Here is a 22,787-nt window from a genome sequence, read left to right as displayed (position 1 = left end):
ATAAAAAATATTTTTTATTAATTTATTTTTTAAATACTCTAAATATTAAAAAATATTTCTTAAAATAATATTTTTCATAAAAGGAACCGAGCATTAATTTCCTGATTTCAATAGGAAACCCACTTGGAAATTGACTTAATATAGGTGTCTTCAGTAGATTGGAGGCCAATTATGTCAACAACGTTGATTGAACGGTTCAGTTGAAATCAATTTCTAGTGGCAAATGATGACAACTACAATTTGAAAGAATTTTTTTTTTTAATTAATTCTGTTCAGATGGGATTAGCTTGCTTTTCTTTTTCCTGGCCAATGTTATGTCATCAGCATTCAAATAGGTTTTATTTTTGAATTTTAGGTTGTATCCATCCAACTTCGTTTTAGTCGAACAAAATTAAATATTCGAAAATATATATATATTTTTTTTACGAATTATCTAATATTGTAATTTTCCTTTATGCTTTGTTTACCAATCGCAAAGAGAATAAATGCAAAAGTCTTGTTGAGGAATTTCTTCTTCCATGAAAATATGTATCACCAATTCCACATAGAAAAATTTCAGCCATTGAAGATAATAGGAACAATATGGATTCTCACGAGTTGTTTTTGCAGTCTTTTCCTCTAGTCATCCATAAAATAGCAATGAATTGGGTTTGTACAGATATTCAACTCAATCGAAACTTAATATAACAAATGGGATAGTGTTTAATTAGATTCAGATTTAAAGAATAATACCCGCAATGAAATTAGGTTAAACTCGAATTTTATGTATTAGGTATTTATTGTAACACCCCTAATTTTTAAATTTATTATTTTTAGGTAATTATTGATATTTTATTTTATTTGAATTTTAGGAAATTATTTAGAATTTTTCAGATTTTCGAAATCGGGTTTGATTTCCCGAAAATATAAAACTTTGATGATTTTTAAAAATTAATTTAAAGATCACGTGGCAAAACTAAAAATATATTTAGAGTCTGCGAATTTTTCTGAGTTTTTTGAAATTTTTTCGGAATTTTTAGACCTCGTTTTCGGTCCCAAGGTAGAGTAAAAATTCAAAATTTGCGGCTCGGGCCCGAATCTTCCGGACTTCTTGCGTGTCCGTCCCCTCCTCTTCTTCTTCCTCTCTCTCCTCCTCCTCTCTCCCTCCTCCCGGCTCCGCCGCTGCACCTCCCCAGCCCCTCCCAGCACTCCTCCCCCACCCACCACCTCCTCACACGCACTGACAGGAAAAAAACGGCACGGCGCGACGCGGCGCGCCAACCGCGCGCGGCCGTCTTTCGCCAATTTTCGCCGTCCGGCCACCAATTTGCCGGAGTATTCCGGATCCGAATCGAATCGATCGATCGACTTCTCTTTTCGTCTTCTTTTCATCCCTCTCCCTCCCTCTCCTTCTCTTCTCTCTCTCCTCTCCTCCTCCTCTCTCCGCCCCGCCCGCCCCCCCTCACCGCCACCTCACCTCCACCCCCACCCACCCACTGCGCGCACTGAACGCGGAAAAAGCGCGCAGCGCGCGCGACGCGCGCAGCCGCGCGCGGCCTTCTTCAAAATTCGGCCGATCCGGCCACCAATCGAGCCGGATCTTGTATCTAAATCCATCTACTCGTCGAGAGCTTTCCATAGACACCAAGAACACCGAAATCTATCCAGCGGTTTGTCCAATTTTTGCTCGGAAAGTTTTAGCCAATTTTGACTTTTGGGCTAGATTTCTCACAAACCGTAAACCCCATGAGAAAACCGAGAGTACCAGAGCGCTCCACTCGTCGAGAGCTTCGTGGGGATATAAATTTCAAAATTTTCTGACACTTATTTTCGGTGGGTCCCACGGAACTTCGCAGTGTTTTTCCGAGCATTAAATGAGCTTAGAAAATTCCAAAAAATTTATGTACTAACCCCCGTGTTGTGGGCTTCGTGTAGGTATCTTCAATTCGTGGAAATTAAGCGGTTGTTACAGTGCAGAATTTCAGGCGAATGCAAACTCTGGCGAAAAAGTCTCCGAATTGGATCGAGGTTTTGGCTACCCCATCATTGTCAGACGTCCCGAGCGCGTCCCCGGAGTCGGAATCGGCAAAGGTAAACCCGAACCTTGCTTTTTCGTAATTTTCTAGTGCTTAGATGGGATTAAAAATCCATAAAATATTCGTGGTAGCTCAGAAAATTATGATTCTTTTTGCAATAGGCTAGTAATATTGCTAAGGACCGCGGGGCAAAGTTTTAGAATTTTTAGAGCTTATTTGGGCAGTTTTTGCAAAAATGATCAATTATAAGGACTAAACTGTAAATTTACATATTGTGATTGAGGACTGTTTGGATGGGCCCAGGAGGGGCTGTGTGATGTGATTGAGTTGTGAGTGTATGATTTGTGAATATAGAAGTGCATTTTGAGCCCTTTTGCAGGTTGGGTAGGTCCTAGGTATAGGAGAGACTCTGCCGGATTTTCGGCACGACTTAGGACGTATTTGGTCTTTTCTTAAGTTTGTATTGAGTCAAATTTATTAAATGATTGTAATAAAAATTGTCAGGTGAGCCGGGATAGCCTTCTTCCTCTGCCCAGCCGCCACAGTGATCGCTGTCAAGTCTGTGAGTAAAATATTAATTTTAATTGTAATTTCACTATTATTATATGTTCAAGCATGCCCATGCATCACTTATATGTATATATCTATGTAGTTAAACTCTAGGCACGTTTTATATTGCATTCACAACTGTTAAAGTGCCATGGATGTTGTTGTGATAATTTGGAGCAGTGTGCGTGCGTTGGCGTGCGTGTGATGTGGTGTTGGCTATCGATAGGACGGGTAGTTACGGCTTGAGATCTTCGCTGGGACCCGGTCCTTCGGGTTAGTCACGGCTTGAGTTCTTCGCTGGGGCCCCGATTTAGTTTATTAAGCGAAAGTCCGGCTTGAGTTCTTCGCTGGCGCAGGTTGGATTTAAGAGAGCTGTATAGGGGATCAGCTCCCATATATATTATGATTGATATTACTGGGTGTGTGAGTGCTCCAAATTACCTTTTTGTTGTTATGATGTGAAAATATTGCTGATGTTGCATTTCACTCCACAGGGTGCATTAGTTTTAGATAGTTATAGAGATTATGGTTAAAATTGATATTTTACTCTCTGAGTCGAACGCTCACTTCTGTTCAATATTTTTACAGGCCACAGGAGGATATTTTTGAGGTTAACCTGCTTTTCTCTCTTCTCTCTTATACAAAGTGTAAAATTATTCTCTTTACACATGAAAAATGACTCAATTTACACATGGCTTGAGAGAGAAAAGAGAAATATTGACTAAACTCCATGCTGGAACTGTCCAGGTCAACGTCTAACTAAAAAACTAGTAAATCGAGATTAGAGGAATTTTTACTGTGCAAAATTTGAAAGTGAATGGGTTTTATGTTACATTTTTAAAATGAGATACTGTAATATTACAACTAGATAAGTTCAGGGACAGTTGTCAAAATTTATCCTCCTCTAATCTCCAAAGAAAACAATTTTGCTTTAAGATTTTTATTGCTCTAGAAATTCCTGATATAGATATCTTGAAATCTGGTACCATAAGGTCTATCCATAGTTCCACAGGAGACTTATCAATTAACCAAAATCAAAATGGTTAAATGTTTAATTTCAACCCTAAATTTATTGGGGATATTTAATTTACTCAATTTTTAACCTTTTGTCAAATTAACTCAAAGTTCTAATTTAAGCCCCAATTAACCCAAAATTAAAATTTCTACACTAAATTTATGGATTTTTTGATTTAGATAAAAAATTTAGAAGTTTAATTTCTTAATTTTATGACTAAATATCTAGATTTCTTAATTTAGCCCCAAAATTAAGAAGTTAAATTTCATTTTATGATTTTTTATTTAAATTGAATTAAAATTGAAACTTTTGTATTAATTTGGACTAAAAGTTAAAAATTGACTAAAATGAGCATCCCCAATAAGTACATAGATCAAATTAAGCATTAAGTTATATAGAAATTTCATTCTCTATAGCAACCATAACCAGAAAGTTCCTACATGATTAAAAGCTTACCATCTTGAATAGGCTTGTTTATGGTCATGGCATCTCTGCAGGACGAAAGTGTGAAATGGAGGATTAAAAGAAAAGACTGCAGAAACAAAATTAATGCACTTTTTGCGTGGGGACTTGGAAATGTATATTTTCAATCAATGAATAACAAAATTCCACAACAAGACTATGACTTTTGAAAATTATAAAATTACATACAATGACTTGGTGGGTACGTGTAAACAAAGCAAAAGAAGAAAATATTTTCAGTTTTATTCTCTGACCACAGTGGAGACATATGCAAGGGAAATTTACTATTTAATCCCTATGTTTTATCATTAATAACATTTGAGTCCTTACATTTTTAAAATTAAACTATTTAGTCTTTCAATTTTATTTTTATCAAAATTAGAGGTCCTTTCTAATTAAAAATAATTTACTGTTAACAATAAATAAAATAACAAATTTACCCTTATTAAATTAGGGTTAGTTCATAAAAGGAACCGAGCATTAATTTCCTGATTTCAATAGGAAACCCACTTGGAAATTGACTTAATATAGGTGTCTTCAGTAGATTGGAGGCCAATTATGTCAACAACGTTGATTGAACGGTTCAGTTGAAATCAATTTCTAGTGGCAAATGATGACAACTACAATTTGAAATATTTTTTTTTTTTAATTAATTCTGTTCAAATAGGTTTTATTTTTGAATTTTAGGTTGTATCCATGCAACTTCGTTTTAGTCGAACAAAATTAAATATTCGAATATATATATATATATATATATATATATATATATATATATATATATATATATATATATATATATATATATATATATATATACTAATTATCCAATATTGTAATTATCCAATATCCAATAGGAAAAAAAATTGTAATTTATATGGTATTATTTGAATAAATTATCAGGATAAAAAGAAAATATATATAAAATAAGGAAAAATACCTATTTCTCTCCGTTTCGAAACGTACAAGTATTCGAGAAATTGAATTTCTATTCTCTCTTTTTTCATCCTCTCTTCTCTCCTAATTTATTGTCCATACAAAAGAATTGTGAGAAATGAAATTATTTTTCTTCACTTTTCTTTCCATTTTCTCAATCCAAGCAAAGGGTTAGGGACTTAAGTCAACCAATTGATGTTCCTATTGCTGTGTTCTATGCCACTATTCCTTACTTGATTATTGTTGCAAAATGAAAATTGCAGGATTTGCAAATGAAATCCATGAATATATCTCTCATCAATTACATAAATTTTTAGTATGGAGATGTATGATATGCTTCATCTGACAATGATTATTTTTCTTTAATTTTCTAACTCAAGAAGGAAACAAAAATTTGCTATGAAACATATTTATAGCAATAAATAAATGATTTGTGGCCAATATATATGATATATAAAAGAGGAAAGGGGGACATTACAAATTTGCAAAATACTCTTCATTATTTTTATTATTTATAGAAATACCATTGGAGATTTTGTAACAGATAAATGATTTGTCAGCAATAATATATGTTAGTGACAAAACTCTTTTGCTAATTCAGGTAACTTCGTTGCTAATAACTTTTAGCTATAAAATTTATGTCACTAATACTTTTAGCAATGATGATCAATATAATATTATCGTCGCTAATAACTTTTAGTAATAGATATTCCTTTGTTAATCTCTTACTAAGTTCAATTTCTGATATTTTAATAATTTAATATAAATTAAAATTTTAATATTATTTTAATATATAATTCTTAATATTGTAATTCTATAATTTTAATTTTATAAGTATTATTAATTCATTAAAAATTATTTAATTTATTATAATAAAAAACCTTAAACATTGAATCTTACTTCTATTGATTTATTTTTTTAATTGTTTTAAATATTTATAATAATAATAATAATAATAATAATAATAATAATAATAATAAACATAATATCCTTAACATAATTGCAAAATTATTTAACTTAATTGAATAAAAAAATTTGCAGATATGAAATTATAATCTCATTCAATATGTTTTATTTGTTACAAATTTGTAGCCATTTTTATATAAATATATAAGTATTTAAAGTTATAGCAAAGAATAAAATTAATATATAATATATTAAATTGAAATTTAAATATTTTTGTTATATAAATTAAAGTTAAGAGACGATGACAAAATAATCCTCAAAGTTAAGGGATAATGGATGAAATTAATCTTTCAAATCACCTTGCTTGTTAAATTAAAAATATAAATCATACCTAAAACATAAATAATTTAAATAGAAAAAAAATTGGAGTGCTGGAAGCAAATTTGTAAAACCCCAAGAATTTTAAATTTATTATTTTATGAGTAATATTGATATTTTAATTTTATTTAAATTTTAAGAAATTATTTGAGATTTTTCGGATTTTAAAAACCGGGTTCGATTTTTCGAAAATATAAACTTTGATGATTTTTAAAAATTAATTTAAAGACCACGTGGCAAAACTAAAAATATATTTGGAGTCTACGAATTTTTCTGAGTTTTCTGGAATTTTTTTGAAATTTTTGGATCTCGTTTTCGGTCCCGAGGCAGAGTAAAAAATTTAAAATTTTGTATTCTGAATCGAACTGGCCGAATCGAACCGGATCGATCGAACCGATCGAATCGGACTGGCCTTTCTTCTTCCTTTTTCTTCCTCTCCCGAGCGCGTTTCTCCTCCTCCCTTTCTCTCTCGTTTTCTCTCTCCTCCCTCCTCCCCTTGCCGCGCCGTCGCCTCCCAGCCCACCCAGCTCGGCCACGCCCCATCCCTTCCCACGGCAGTCGACGCCCAGTTCTTTGGAAAACGCGTGAACGCCCCTTTACGCGCGCGCAACTTTTCGACTTCCCGGCCAAAATTCGGCCGATCCAACCACCAATCGGACCAGGTCTTGTGTCTAAACTCATCTACTCGTCGAGAGCTTTCCATAGACACCAAGAACACCGAAATCCATCGAGAAGTTTGTCCAATTTTTGCCTGAGAAGTTTTAGCCCATTTTGACTTTTGAGCTAGATTTCTCACAAACCGTAAACCCCACGAGAAAACCGAGAGTACGTGAGCGCTCCACTCGTCGAGAGCTTCGCGGGGATATAAATTTCAAAATTTTCCGACACCGTTTTTCGGTGAGTCCCACGGAACTTCGCAGTATTTTTCTGAGCATTAAATGAGCTTAGAAAATTTCGTAAAAATTTTACACTAACCCCCGTGTTGTGGGCTTCGTGTAGGTATCCTCAATTCGGGAAATTCGGCGATTGTCAGTGCGTGGAATTTCCGGCGATGATAGCTCTGGAAAAGTCTCCGAATTGAACCGAGGTTTTGGCTACCCCAACATTGTCAGACGTCCCGAGCGCGTCCCTGAAGTCGGAATTGGAAAAGGTAAACCCGAACCTTGCTTTTTCGTAACTTTCTAGTGCTTAAATAGGATTAAAAATCCATAAAATATTCGTGGTAGCTCAGAAAATTATGATTCTTTTTGCAATAGCCTAGTAATATTGCTAAGGACTGCGGGGCAAAGTTTTAGAATTTTTAGAGCTTATTTGGATAGTTTTTGCAAAAATGATCAATTATAAGGACTAAATTGAAATTTTACATATTGCGATGGATGACTGATTTGATGGGCCCAGGAGGGGCTGTGTGATGTGATTGAGTTGTGGATATATGGATTGTGAATATAGAAGTGCGTTTTGAGCCCTTTTGCAGGTTGGGTAGGTCCTAGGTATAGGGGAGACTCTGCCGAATTTTCAGCACGACTTAGGACGTATTTGGTCTTTTCTTAAGTTTGTATTGAGTCAAATTTATTAAATGGTTGTAATAAAATTGTCAGGTGAGCCGGGACAGCCTTCTTCCTCCGCCTAGCCGCCACAGTGATTGCTGTCAAGTCTGTGAGTAAAATATTAATTTTAATTGTAATTTCGATATTATTATATGTTCAAGCATGCCCATGCATCACTTATATGCATATATCTATGTAGTTAAACTCTAGGCACGTTTTATGTTGCATTCACAACTGTTAAAGTGCCATGTATGTTGTTGTGGTAATTTGGAGCAGTGTGTGTGAGTTGGCGTGCGTGTGATGTGGTGTTGGCTATGGATAGGACGGGTAGTCACGGCTTGAGATCTTCGCTGGGACCCGATCCTTCGGGGTAGTCACGGCTTGAGTTCTTCCCTGGCACTAGGTTGGATTTAAGAGAGCTGTATAGGGGATCAGCTCCCACAAATTATGATTGATATTACTGGGTGTGTGAGTGCTCCAAATTACCTTTTTCATGTTATGATGTGAAAATGTTGTTGATGTTGCATTTCACTCTACAGGGTGCATTAGTTTTAGATAGTTATAGAGATTATGGTTAAAATTGATATTTTACTCTCTGAGTCGAACGCTCACTCCTGTTCAATATTTCTCCAGGCCACAGGAGGATATTTTGAGGATTAACCTGCTTTTCTCCCTCGCAGGTTATTTATTCATGTTTGTGTAATTCTATAAATTTCTAGAATTTCCGCATGTGATAGAAACATTATTTAAATCGGGTCTGTAAACTAAATTGTTATTTTGGGCCTGTAAACTTAATATTCTACGCATGTTTGATGGATTGGATGAGGGAGCTGAGCTCTCATTTATTTTTATGCCGATATGAGTATGTGGAGGGTGAGCTAAGCTCTCCAATTGAGTATTTATTTTGTTTACAGGTCGGATGAGTCAAAAACTCTCCGTTGGAAGGTCCATTTTATGGCCGGATTCTGTCCGGTTGTTTTCTTGAAATTGGGCCCAAATGGGCCTTAGAGTTGGGCTAAGGAATAGTTAGGCTTACTACGGGCCTCGGGGGCTTTAGGCTGGCCCAGGTCCTAGTGCCGGTCCGGCCCATAGGTTGGGTCGTGACAAGTTCATTCATTATTTAAACGAATTAAAAATAGACTAATAATAATAAAAAAAATATTTAAATGAAATATAACTCAAGAGCTTCTAATAATTTATATTAGCATTACAAATGGTCATAGCTCAGTAAATAACTCTAAAACATGTAAAAAATTTGGAATATACCACATGTAATAAAAACAAACTCTTGCACCATCTCGAAAAAGTGCCATTTGACAAATTTTAATATTCCTTCTTCACGACTCAGCTTTATAATATTTATACAAATAAATTATATAAATTTTTTTATATATTTGTGTTTTAAATCTAAATTCAAAATGAACTAAGTCTAAACAAAAAAAATTTCAATAACAAAAGAAGCATATTATGGATCTCTATATTAAAATTTTATGTAATTGATGGGAGATATATTCAGCGACATACAACCTCAGTAATTGTTTCCTCATCCACAGAACAAAATCTTTCTTTTCGTTTTCATGAGCTAGAACTAATAATACTAGACTTTCTGAGAGTGAATGCAGGTTGCTTAGGAGAAGGAAGACAAATTTCACTATTTAACATTAGAACAACAGCTGACATGGTCGGTCTTTCCATTGCATCTTCTTGCACGCATAAGAGCCCAATTTGGATGCACCTCAATACTTCAGGAGAACAAGAACCCTTTAGTGATGAATCAACTATCTCCCATGTTCTGTCTTCTCTCCATAAATGCCATATCTATAACATCTCATACATTAGATGAACTCATAAACAAATTATTAAAATTCAGAAGATAATTAGGTACTAAAAGCATCTTCAAGGGCAAAATATTTTTATGCCCACAGAATTTTACATTGATTTTTATTGTGGTCATAAAAATTCAACTTGTCATAGTTTGGTCACTAGTTTTATTTTTTTTTTCTTTTTTGGTTGATTTTGGTATGAATTCCGTTGAAAATGTAACATGATATACAAGTTAAGATATTATAATACTAAAAATGAGATCTAGATCAAAAATCAAATTGAAGAAGCCATACAAAACTAGCCCCAAATTGAATATCATGTCAGATTTGTGGTGGGTTTCCCATAGAAATCAGGAAACTAATTGTAACAAAATCGAATTTCAGTGACTAAATTGCGACAAGTTCAAGTTTTATGACCACAAAGAAAATCAATGCAAAATTCAATGATGATTACAATAATTTATCCATATTTTTTAACTTACTTTTCCTATCATGCTTGGGTAAAAATCCTCTTGACAAAAACCATTGTTCTTTTTCCCTGTAATGATCTCTAATAATATGATCCCAAAACTAAAGACATCATATTTCATTGAAAACTTTCCAAATACCACATATTCTGGAGACATGTACCCACTGCATATGAAAAACACAAAAAAATAGTTATGATGCTCCTTTCAAATTACCTAATGTAAGAAAGAAAGGCATTCTTAGCGGTGCTTCTTTGTGTCTAGTTGCTGGGTGTGTAGGTATACTTACAGTGTTCCAACTATTTTGTTTGTCTTTTCATGAGTTTGGTCGCCTTTGAAGATTCTAGCTAGGCCAAAATCTGAAATTTTTGGATTCATTTCCCCATCCAATAGAATATTGCTAGTTTTTAGATTTCTATGGATAATTCTCAACCTAGAATCTTGGTGAATATATAAGATTCCACGAGCAATTCCAACGATAATATCAAAGTGTTTTCTCCAATCCAAGATTGACCTTCTTGTTTCATCTAACAAAAGATTCCCATTTGAATCAGTGCCAATTTATGCATTTTATGTCCATCAATCATATTGTTGAAACAGATGGAATCTGACAACTTCTGGAATATAATGCTAAATAAAGTTGGACATACACAGGACTTACCAAAAAGAAAGGAGTCCAAACTTTTGTTTGGCATGTATTCATAAACTAGCATCGGTTCCTCTCCCTGAATGCAGTACCCTATGAGTTTCACCAGATTTTGATGTTGAAGTTTTGCTATCAACAAAACTTCATTTTTAAATTCATCTATTCCTTGCCCTGAATCTTTTGAAAGTCTTTTCACAGCAACTTCCTTTCCATTAAACAATTTACCCTGCATTCATATTTTGACATTTAGAATCTCACAACAACAACTGGAGATGAAGATAAGCACACGTACATAGTTGAGACATTTGCACAGAAGTTACAAATGTGTACCTTATAAACCACGCCAAAACCACCTTGCCCTAGTTTGTTAGCTGGAGAGAAACTGTCAGTTGCAGCAAGTATGGTGCTGAGATTGAAAAATGCAATCTCTGGATGACTCATGCTACCTTCGACTTGATTTTCCACTGAAGTTTCGCTGTAGTATGCGCTGCCAATTGTATCAAGCCATCTTTTGTTCCATTTGTTCCTCACTGCTATCAAAAAGACGAAACCAGAATGCTTAATGCTTACTCAAATCAGAGGTATGAATATACACATAAAGGCACAAAATATCATGCAAAATCTTGTTTCTTACCCCTTTTCTTCTTCTTCTTGAGCCACAAATATGCAAACAAGATGACGACAAACCAAGCTGAAACAACAGATACTACTAAAATCGCTAACATATCCTTCCTTTTAAGAAAACCATTCCATTTTTGGGCGATTTCAGCTGTGTGAGAAGGGAAAAGAATTTATTATTGTTCCATTAAAGTGGAAAAGAAATGGAAGTTAAAAGGCAAGGCATAACGATAGAACATAAGCACAGACAATTCATGCAGGGCAGATTATCCAATTTTTTCACCCGATTATACACATTGGTTTTGTTCAAAATTTGGCAAAGGCAAAAATACATTACCTAATTCAATTGCATCAACACGAACATAAATATCATATCCCTCTTCCCTATTATGTACAGTGTCCATTAATTTGCCATACCATGTCAAACAGCCAGTCTCCTTCTCAGCAATATCTATGCTTGCATATGCAGAGCATGAACAATTCCTCATGCAATTCCTTTCAGTCCGTTGGGACTCATATTCATGCTCACCCAAACTGCTGCTGTAATGTCAGGTACTTTAACATTTGCCACTTTCACAAATCCGTCTCCATGGCCAAATGATGAGGTAGACTCTAGCCGCTTCCTGACACTCCCGCCTGATGCATCTTTTAGAATATTCCATTCCCTTGGGGACTTGGGTTCATACCCCGGTAAACAATCACATTCAAATCTTCGACTAAGAAAGTCAGGATCACATATTCCATAGGTACCACAATGCCCATATGGATCACATGGAGATTTTGGCATCGACAGGAATTCATTCCATTTGCCATCTTTTTCATGCCAAATTATTTTCTTAAGAAGTCCTGAATAGTCCAACATTACCCTTAGGATAACAGAAGCATCAGAAACAGAGTAGGTCATATATGTCTCATTTTGATTGTTGACAAAACTAACATTGGATATATCTGTATAACTTTTCAAGGGTCAAGGAATGCCTCGCCAAATATATTTTATGCCCCAGTAGATAAAGACCTGTGGTGATCCTTTTGGGTTGATCCGAAGTGAAAAGTTTCCAGTTCCAGGGTCATCTGCTGATCTCCAACATATCGGGAACCGGTTCATGCCTGTCCTTTGGTTCAATCCAAGTTTCATTCCTGGCAGTATAGTATCCGTAGGATGATCAAAGCTTTCCCACACAGTACTTTTACTTCTATCGTGGAACAAAACCAAATTTCCTGTATCCAAGAGCTGAGCTGTAACACAAGTATCTGCAACCTCAACTGAGACATTTGTAGACCATACAGGAACCTTCTGGCTATGGTAGCTACGGAGAACGAGATTTCCATATTGGTCAATTGATAGAACTCCCGAGGAACCATTGATTGGATCATCCCTATTTGCTGCCCACACCACAGTTTGCTCTCGGACTTTATGGTACCAGATTCCAAGATATCTAAACCTGGAACTTTTGGGGCTAAAGAATCCTAATGCAAACTTATTTTCTCTAGAGATCAGAAAGTCACCATCATGAATGGTTTGGTTTATAGTTATGGTGTCTCTGGAAGAAGAAAATGCGAAATGGAGGACTAGAAGAGAAGAATGCAGGAACAACTTTCGAAAATCCATACTGGTTCTGTAATCTTCATTGAAGTGAAACTTATGTGGGATGTGGTCATATTTTTAACCTAGAAAAGTCCACAAGGAGCTAAGACTTTTGACAAGTAAACTGAGATTTTTTTTAACTATATTTCTTGTCTTCTTCACAACGAACATTGACAATAGTAGCCTACTTTTGAACATTGCAGACTGAAGAAACGTGTCCATTGAACCAAATGCACTAACGTGGAGGAAAATGAGCTTGCAAGCCAAAAACAACGGAGGAAGAGAATGGACGAGGTCCATTAAACCCTATAGCAGAATCCCTACTCATTGTGACATTTTATCGAATATTTGGACTGCGTTCCATGAAACCCAACGAAGCAAACGCAATGAGAGGAGCTCCCTCTCCTCTTCCATATTTTATTTAAAAGAGGTGGAATTTCCAATTCCACTAAGCCAGCCAATATAAAAATAAGGTTGTCACTTTTCCTATTAAATAAGAAATACGAAATCTGTTTAATTTTATATTTTTTAATTAATAATTTATATAAAAATATTTTTATTAATAATTTTTCAGAAAATTAAAACTTTATAAAATATTTGAATTTTATTTATTTTAAAAAATAATATATAAAAATTTTATTTAAATTAGATTGTATTCTACTTAGATAAATTAAAAAGAAAGGAGGAGAAATTTTCCAAGAAAAGATTATCTGTGCTGAGGCTCTTCTATTACGGTGGATTTCACGTTTTGTCTCATTATAATGAACGCATGTACATGGAATAATTTCTCCACATATTGGATTATTAAAAAAATAATTAAATATATGTTAACTAAATACAAATTAATTAAATATAAAGCTTATTAATATAAATAAATATGTTTGATTAATTAATTTTTAATTTTTAAAATCAATATTTTAATATTTATTAGATTATTTTTTTTGAAACAATATTTATTAGATTATATATGCATATATTTCAATTATCTTTCTAAGTTTTATATAAAAAATATTTATATTTTAAATATTATTATTAAGTATATTTATATAAAAATATAATATTAAACCAATAAAATTCTAACCGCTTGAACTTATCACTCAAGCTATAAATTTTCTAGTCATTTATTTAAATAATAATTCTCTTGTCATTTCTATTGAATAATATATAAACAACTAAAGAAATAAACAAAATGCACGATAAAGGAAAATTTTCAGAAATGAAAAGATTAAATATATATATATTCTATAGGCGGCAGAGCCAGTCCGTTAAGAATATATATACTTAAACAAAATAAAAATTAAACTTGAAATTTAAGTATGAATATACATGTATATACTCAATAGGCGGCAGAGCCAGTCCGTTATGAATATATATACGTATATTTATGCAGATCAGGCGGTTGAACCGACCATATGCATGCTAAAGAAATTTTGTAAAAGAAATTGAAGAAAACTTACTTCAAATTCTTATAAATTTTGTAAGATTTGTACAAAGGTTTTGGAGATGTAATTCCGGGTAGGACTTACAAAGGTTGCTCAACACATGAGCTTCCTAAGATCTACTACAAGGAAGTTACAAGGTTTGTAAGTTTGTAGGTGAGGTAGAGGTAGGGCAGGATGAGAAGTGAATCAACCTTCTTGCTCCTTCTGAACCTCGGGTTGAGACTTCTTCAGGACCTTCTTCGGATTCTCTCGGCTTTGAGAAGCTTGAAAGGGAGAAGCTTGAAGAGGGAGAAGCTTGGATAAGCTTTTGTTCCTTTGAAGTGGCCTCCCCTTGCCTTGGATGAATGCCCCCTTATATAGAAGTGTCCAAGGGCGATTTTGTAATTTTGGAAAGTTTGAACAGTGTCTGCCACTTGATGCCTTCACGTGTGAACAGTGATTTTTGTCTCCTTCACATGCAAATAGTAAAAAGTGAACAGTACAAGATATGACAGGTGAACAGTGTCCTGTCTGGTTTTGAAATAAAGTAAAAGAAAACAAAGGAAAAATAAAGGAAAATAAAGAGAAAGGTAAAAGTTTAAAATTACAAAAAATAAAAGTAGAAAAGAGAATAAAAAGCAAGATAATTTTGCCGCCATAAATGTAACACCCCTAAGTTCGGTAGTGCGTTCTGCTGTTCCGGTGACCAGTGCTGTCCGGACAGCTAGGATGCCTAGAACTACATTTCAATATGAGTGAGGAGACATAAAATAATGAAATACAAGAAAAGAAAATACAAGAAAAATAAAGGAAAAATAATAGCAAAGAAATGTGATCAAGTTAAGCGAGCCAGGAAACCTAGCGATGGGTGACCGCACCGGAAAGTCACGGCGTGAACCGTTGACTAGCCCTGGACTGCGGGGAACCTTGGAAAATATTTTTAGGACTCCAATAAATATTTATTGAATTATAAATATCATTAGAAATATCAAAGAAAAATTAAATAAATAGTACAAAGAAAAGTGAGAAATCGAAAAAAACGGACAAAACCCGGTAATACCGAAAAATCGGGAATGCAACCCGAACAGGGGCATTATGGTCATTTGACATCCCGAATTGTCTTTTGACCTAAATGTCCATTAAAAATAAATAATATTACACTTAGAAAATGAAATGAAAAATTAGTTTAGTGGTACCTAATACAAATAGCTAAAATCATGGGTTAATGTGGAATAAATGCACATTTGGCTTATTATATGATATAATTTTTTTTAGTGGACCACTAAGAACATTAAATGGATTAAATATAATCATAAGTGGGCAGATTTCTCCCACTCAAACCTCATCTTCCTCACTTAGCTCAACCATACAGTGAATGAAGATGAAAGAATCCACCATTGACGTTTTGCATGAGCTCACTTAACCTCCCCATTTTCAACTCCAATCCTTTAAGTTCCTTCATAAAAAATGGTCTACACATCACAAGGAAGATATTGATACCAAATTTGAGAAGTTTGGTGAAGGTTTAGCAAGTTACAAACAAAGGTAAGTTTACATTTTTGAGAATTTCCTTGTTAAACTTTATGTTTATGTTATGGGTGTTAGTTTTGTGAAGGAAATTTTGAAGTTTAAATAGTTATTGAGATAGCCATTTTTGGACAGCCATGGGGTCACACATTTGATGATTTATTATGCATATAATTGATGAGAAATAATGTTGATCATGGTAAATTAATATCCTAATGAATTGTTTCACATATATATGGTGATTTTGGCACTTGGATGAGAATTGATGGATTGTAGGGCAATGTGGTGTTGAAGAAGATTTCGGCAGCTTGGGAACCCTTGAATAATTGTATGTATTGATGGAAGTGTTGGCAGAATGTTGACATAGAAGAATTGATGAATGTATATGTAAATTAGTAGTGGAGATTATATGTAATGATTAGGTGTATTTATGTACATATATTGCTAAATTTGGACTTTGTGGTTTAGGGTTGTATTTGATGTATTGAGAATGTTTGTATTCTGTCCAAATTGACCATAGTAAGAAGTGATAAATGAATATGGAATGGTATAAAATCAGAATTAGGTATGGGGATTTAAAGTAGAGCAAGTTAAATGTGTGTTTGAATTGGGGTTTGAAAGACATATAGAGGGCAGTGTGCAAATAGACCAATAAGTTTAAATGTGTAACCTCAATTGGTATGAGACCAATTGGAGGTGAAACTAGGCACAAAATGTGCCAACTTTCATTGAGAAAACATACCAAAATTCTGCTTGCAAGGTGACCTAAGAAAATGACCAATTCGGATTAGGTGCAATTAGGACCTGAAAAATGACCAATTGGGCAGCAGTGAGTGTTTAGGCCATAACTCACTCAAACCAGGTCCAATTGACCTGAAATTTTGACCAAGAATAGTTAAGATCCATACCTACAAGTCTTATGAAGACACCAAAGCCCAGAAATGACCATAAGCAAGTCAAACAACTTGCACAAGTTCGGGTCCAAAAACTGGCCGAACCAGAGTTGACCAAATTGACCTAAAATTGACCTAAATTGGTACCATTTGACCAGCAATAGTATAATGACCATAACTTGGTCTACTTAACTCGGATTGACTTGAAATTTTGCCCCGCGTGCAATAAGACCTAGATCTACAAGTTTGTAGTTTTGACCGAAACCCGAAAACCGAGGGAACTAGGCCGTCCGGCTAGGTCAAACCAGTATCCCGGAATCCAGCAATTTGCATTAAAGTGCACTAAGCAAAGAAATGACTTTGGTAAAACGTACCAAACCTAAAACCCTATCGAGTGTGACATATTAATGACACTAAAACCTAATTTACCTAAAACGCATCGAGGGTCGGTATATTAGGTGATTAAGCAAATAAAGGTATTCAGTGAATTGTTTATCGAACATTATCGTTAGAGGCAAATTAATTTAGCACTGAAACACTTCAAATTGTGTTTCTCAGTTAACAAGGACTCAGCAAAAGGGAAAGAAATACTGAGTCAAGACCAGGAGACAAATATCAGAGGTTTGTGCACAACAACTGTTTCTTTTGAATTATTTTCAATTGAAATAAATATTGACTATTTGTATATTATTGTTTTAAATGGTGGAAATAAGTTTGATGGACACTTATTGATTGAAAAATATTGTGAATGGTTTGAAACTGTGAAAAATTATTTGAATGACATTGATGGATACTTATTGATTGAAAAGCATTGGAAATGGTTTGAAACCACAGCTATCATGTATATTGATTGTATTCCTCATTAGCTTGTCTAGTGGGACGAATTGAATTCCCTCTCCGTGGTGAAGTGTTGAGGTGTGTGCCGGTTGAGGACGAATTGGATGAGTACTCATATTTTTGCTAGCTAGCCATGTTATTCCTCATTAGTCATTGACTTTTGGGACGAATTGAATACCTCATTAGCCATCGGCTTTTGGGACGAATTGAACTATGGATCATGATTAAGCTGTGTGTGATTTATTGATGTGTATTGTGAGATTGTGAAATGGATTTAAACTCTCATTGACGTATACTGTCTTTTGAATTCAAACATGACCTGACTTATGAAAATCTATTGTGATATTGAGAAATGGAGTTTAAATTCTTATTGACCTTTATTGTCTTAAATTTGACTATGGTTTTAAGTATCCACTATTTACATGATTTATGAATTGTGATTTAAATTGTATTTGGTTAATGTTGTGCACCACTGAGACATTGTCTCAAATGATAGCTTTTATTGTCGCCGCAGTCGAGAGACAGACAGTAAGCAGACTAGGCCGCATATACATCCAAATGAGGGATTACAGTATAATGAGTATACCAATATTTTGCATTTTGTACTGTATTGTATGACACTGTATGTACATTTTGTTTTTGGTTTTGAGCAGTTGTAAATTTAAGTTGTACATTGAAGTTGTAAAATAATTATGAGTTATTTGGCTTGTAAAAATTATATTATATTTCCTTATCTCAGACTTTGAAAAATTTCTATGGAATTGAGTTGATAAATTGTTGTGTTGAGAAATGTATTGGAGTTGAGATTTGGAAAATTATTGAAGTGCTTTTTTACAGGTTTTCTGAAGAATTGTTTTGTCCAAAATACAGATGGCACTCTGTCAAAATTTTTACAGAAATTCCAAATAAACCAAATGAGTTAGTTATTTCACTCAGTTCACCAAAGTCTTTAACACTGTAAATAGTGCTCACCATCGTAAAAGAAGTAAGAAAAGATTTAAAAATCCCTTGTAGTGTATTTAATGGGTTATCGTGAGACGGAGTTGGTAATTCATTAGGTATACTACGGATCATATTATGCCTTCTGAGAGGGTAGGGTGTGACATGTTTTAGTGGTATCAGAGCAAAGTTTTTAAAATTCTGTTTTCACCTGTTATTTGAATGTTATTTCTTCATAGTACAACTGCTCAATATCATTGTTTGATACATACAGTACATTACAGTATAAATATGCACTAACGAGAGTAAATCTCCTTGTGTTATTTGTTCAGGAGATCTAAAATCCTCGCATTGACTATGGAAGAGGGTGATCGTCAATGATCGATCTATTGAGGTCGAGGTGCAAGGGGATGCCCCAGTGTACATAATGTCGGTGGTTCAAGAAGACCACCTGCAGATCGCAGCTTTCTGCTCGATTCGCTCACAGATGGTCGCAATGTTCCAACAAATGGTCGGTAATGCGCCTACTCAAGTCCCAATACAGACACGATGGTACAACCACGCCTCCTACGAGGCAATATGATAAATTGATGAAGTATGGGGCTACAGAGTTCAAGGGGACGATAGATGCTCTAGAAGTGAACAGTGGTTAGAGAGGATGGATAGGGTGTTCAAGAAACTTCATTGTACAGAGGAGCTCGGACTTGAATACTCAAGATCCTTACTACTGGGGATGCTTATGGTGGTGGAAAACCATTCCCACGATGCAGTAGAACTGCAGTGCTAACATGGAATGACTTCCTCGTGGAATTCAGCGTAAATATGTCCTCGATGCTTATGTAGACCAGAACTGCAAGAATTCCTAAGTTTGAAACAGGCGATCGGTGGTGAGTATGAAAGGGAATTTTCCCGCCTTTAGCCATTATGCGGTGAGTCTACTCTCTACCAAAGAGGAGAGATGCAAGAGGTTTAAACCTGGCTTGAAGCCCAGTAACAGAGTACCAGTGCTCGGCTTCAAACACACTAACTTCTCTGAACTTGTTTCTCAAGCCCTAGAGTTGGAAAGAGTTGAGTTTGAGACTGCTCCAGAGAAAAAGAGATCAGAGAAGACAGAGAAAGAGGGAAAATCAGTAGAACAGAGTTCCAGTGGTCATACTGGAAAGAGGAAGAACTATGGGGGACATGGCAGAGGTGGCAAGAAATCTGGTAGGGGAAGGTATTCGTGACAGAGACCTCCCTATCCGGTCACAGAGTACTGCAGAGGTTCCTATCCTCCCCGCCAATGTGAAACATGTGGAAGAAATCATGGTGGGATCTGCTACAAGGCTATTGGAGCCTGTTATAACTGTGGAGGCACAGGACACTTTGCCAAGGACTGCACCAGTAGTCGCAGAGTTGGACCACCTCCTACCATCGTAGAAGGGTCGATTCGAGCCCCGTCACCGTAAGCTCACAACCACCTAGCAGAGAGAGGTAGAGGGGGTAGAGGTAACCCAAAGAGCAGCCAAGGCACAGTAAAACACTCAGAGAAAGATAGTGCTCCAGTCAGAGTCTATGCCATAAGACAGAGAGAAGAGGCAGAGACATCTGATGTTGTGGCTGGTACCTTCTCAACTTTTAATCAGGATGTGTTTGTGCTATTTGATCCGGGTTCTACCCATTCTTATGTGAGTGCTAGCATCATTGATTGCATTGCTGTTCCATGTACAAAAATGGACTTTGAGGTGCTAGTAACAAGTCCGTTAGGACAGGAGGTCAGGGTTAATAGAATGTATAGAGATTGTCCTTTGGTGATCCAAGGACACACTTTCTTATCTGATCTCATTGAAATGCCCTTCAGAGATTATGATATCATCTTGGGCATGGATTGGTTAGCTGGACATCATGCCATGATTGACTGTAGGCTGAAGACAGTCACTTTTGGTCTCCCTCAGTACAGTGATGTAGTAATACAAGGGGAGAGGCAGTTATTGCCATCAAACATCATTTCGGCTGCACTAGCCAGAAAAATGATCAGGAAGGGGTGTGAAGCATACTTGGCACACGTAGTAGACACCCAAGTGGGGAGTCCAGCATTGAAGGGCATCCCTACAGTACATGACTTTCCAGATGTGTTTCCTGATGAATTGCCAGGATTACCTCCGGAAAGAGAAGTGCAGTTTGAAATTAATGTTATGCCTGGTGTGGATCCAATCTCCATAACGCCATACAGAATGGCACCAGCAGAGTTGAAGGAGTTGAAGATACAGTTGCAAGAATTACTTGAAAAGGGCTTCATCCGCCCTAGTGTGTCACCTTGGGGAGCACCAGTGTTGTTTGTTAAGAAGAAGGATGGTACTCTCCGCTTATGCATTGACTACCGGCAGTTGAATAAGGTGACAATAAAGAACAGATATCCATTGCCTCGCATTGATGATCTGTTTGATCAGTTGAAGGGTGCAACTGTATTCTCCAAAATTGATCTACGATCTGGTTATTATCAGTTGAAGGTGCAAGAGCAGAGTATTCCAAAAACTGCTTTCAGAACTCGGTATGGCCACTATGAGTTTCTAGTAATGCCATTCGGGTTAACAAATGCTCCAGCTGCTTTTATGGATCTGATGAACACTATCTTTAGACCATATCTTGATCAATTTGTGGTGGTGTTTATTGATAGCATTTTGATATACTCGAGGAGTGTAGAGGAGCATGACAGACATCTGCGGATTGTACTGCAGATTTTAAGGGAGAAACAGCTATACGCCAAATTGTCGAAGTGTGAATTTTGGCTGAATGAAATCTCCTTTTTGGGACATGTTGTGTCAGCTGAAGGGATCAAGGTAGATTCCAGCAAGGTAGAAGCTATCCTTAATTGGAAGCCGCCCAAGAACATCACAGAAATTCGTAGTTTTCTGGGTTTAGCTGGATATTACCGTCGGTTTGTGAAGGGGTTTTCTATGCTATCTTCTCCACTGACCAAGCTGCTTCGGAAGGATGTAAAATTTCAGTGGACTGATAAATGTCAGCAGAGTTTTGATGAGTTGAAGAGGTGCTTAACTGAAGCTCCAGTTCTCACTTTACCTACTCCGGGTAAAGAATACACAGTTTATAGTGATGCTTCTCACAATGGGTTAGGCTGTGTACTGATGCAAGATCGGAATGTCATTGCTTATGAAACCGCATGAGAGGAACTACCCAACACATGATCTGGAGTTAGCAGCTATTGTTTTTGCTCTAAAGATCTAGAGACACTATTTGTATGGGGAGAAATGCTACATTTTCACAGATCACAAGAGCTTGAAGTACTTAGGCACCCAGAAGGAATTGAATTTGAGGCAGAGGAGATGGTTAGAACTCATCAAAGATTATGATTGCTTAATAGACTATCAGCCAGGAAAAGCAAATGTGGTGGCTGACGCCTTAAGTCGCAAGACTATGGCAAATCTCAGAGTTTCTCCTTTGTCCATGGTATATGAATTGAAAGCACAAAGATGCGGTTTAGAAATTGATGATGAGGGACAGACAGTAGTTGCATGGCATGTACAGCCAGTGTTGATTGATCAGATCAGAATGACTGCTCAGAGTGATGAAAAGTATCAGAAGCTACTGAAAGAAGTCTAGCAGGGCAAGAAACCTGAATTCTCTGTGAGAGAGGATGGTTTATTGCTACATCGAGCGTAATGTGCGTTCCTAGTGATGTGGAATTGAGACAGATCATTATGAAGGAAGCACATGAGTCTCCATTTGCTATGCACCTGGTGGAACTAAAATGTACAGAGGGTGAAAGAGCACATCGGTGGATGGGCATGAAAAGAGATATAGTGAATTCGTTTCCAAATGCCTAACTTGTCGCAAGTAAAGGCAGAACATCAAGTTCCATTTGGTTTATTACATCCTTTGTCGATGCAGTGGAAATGGGAGCGAATAACTATGGATTTTGTTACAGGACTTCCAAGGACACAGAGTAGTCATGATGCGGATGGGTTATAGTTGATGATTGACCAAGTCCGCTCACTTTTTGCCGATTCGGATGGACTATAGCCTGGAAAGATTGGCCGATTGTACATATATGAGATTGTAAAGCGCATGGAGTGCCGTATCAATTGTGTGCGATAGAGATCCTAGGTTCACTTCTAGATTCGGGGTAGTCTTGAGAGAGTCCTAGGAACTAGATTGAACTTCAAAGACAAAGATTCCACCCATGCATGCATGGCCACCCGAGAGGGTTATTCAGATATTGGAGGATA

At 35.9% G+C, this 22,787-nt stretch overlaps 2 protein-coding genes across 3 annotated transcripts in view; both read right to left on the bottom strand.

Moving 5' to 3' along the window:
- Positions 1-9,401: 9,401 nt before the first annotated feature.
- Positions 9,402-22,787, bottom strand: part of LOC110645878 (G-type lectin S-receptor-like serine/threonine-protein kinase At1g11410) — a 29,758-nt gene continuing 16,372 nt past the window's right edge. The window contains exons 2-6 of one of the 2 annotated variants that reach the window (XM_058141519.1): positions 11,376-11,510; positions 11,072-11,271; positions 10,757-10,967; positions 10,385-10,622; positions 9,823-10,261 (exon numbers count right to left, since the gene is read on the bottom strand). In XM_058141519.1, the coding sequence (XP_057997502.1) occupies positions 10,102-10,261; positions 10,385-10,622; positions 10,757-10,967; positions 11,072-11,271; positions 11,376-11,510 (944 nt within the window). In that variant the 3' untranslated portion in view covers positions 9,823-10,101. Of the gene's footprint in view, positions 9,624-9,822; positions 10,262-10,384; positions 10,623-10,756; positions 10,968-11,071; positions 11,272-11,375; positions 11,511-22,787 lie in introns of those variants that run through there. The other variant, XM_058141520.1, reaches the window with a different exon arrangement.
- Positions 12,296-13,395, bottom strand: LOC131176468 (G-type lectin S-receptor-like serine/threonine-protein kinase RKS1). Its single transcript, XM_058141521.1, has one exon. It carries the CDS (start codon positions 12,966-12,968, stop codon positions 12,327-12,329), a length of 642 nt encoding a protein of 213 aa, XP_057997504.1. The 5' UTR covers positions 12,969-13,395; the 3' UTR covers positions 12,296-12,326.

Source organism: Hevea brasiliensis, unplaced genomic scaffold, assembly GCF_030052815.1.
Source record: "Hevea brasiliensis isolate MT/VB/25A 57/8 unplaced genomic scaffold, ASM3005281v1 Scaf121, whole genome shotgun sequence".
Lineage (NCBI taxonomy): Eukaryota > Viridiplantae > Streptophyta > Magnoliopsida > Malpighiales > Euphorbiaceae > Hevea > Hevea brasiliensis.
Note: the sequence above shows the minus strand (reverse complement) of the source record. Positions and strands in the feature narration are given on the sequence as shown.

Excerpts from the sequence above, each read along its gene's own strand:
- LOC131176468 (XM_058141521.1), bottom strand. The coding sequence starts at position 12,968 with ATGGATTTTCGAAAGTTGTTCCTGCATTCTTCTCTTCTAGTCCTCCAT.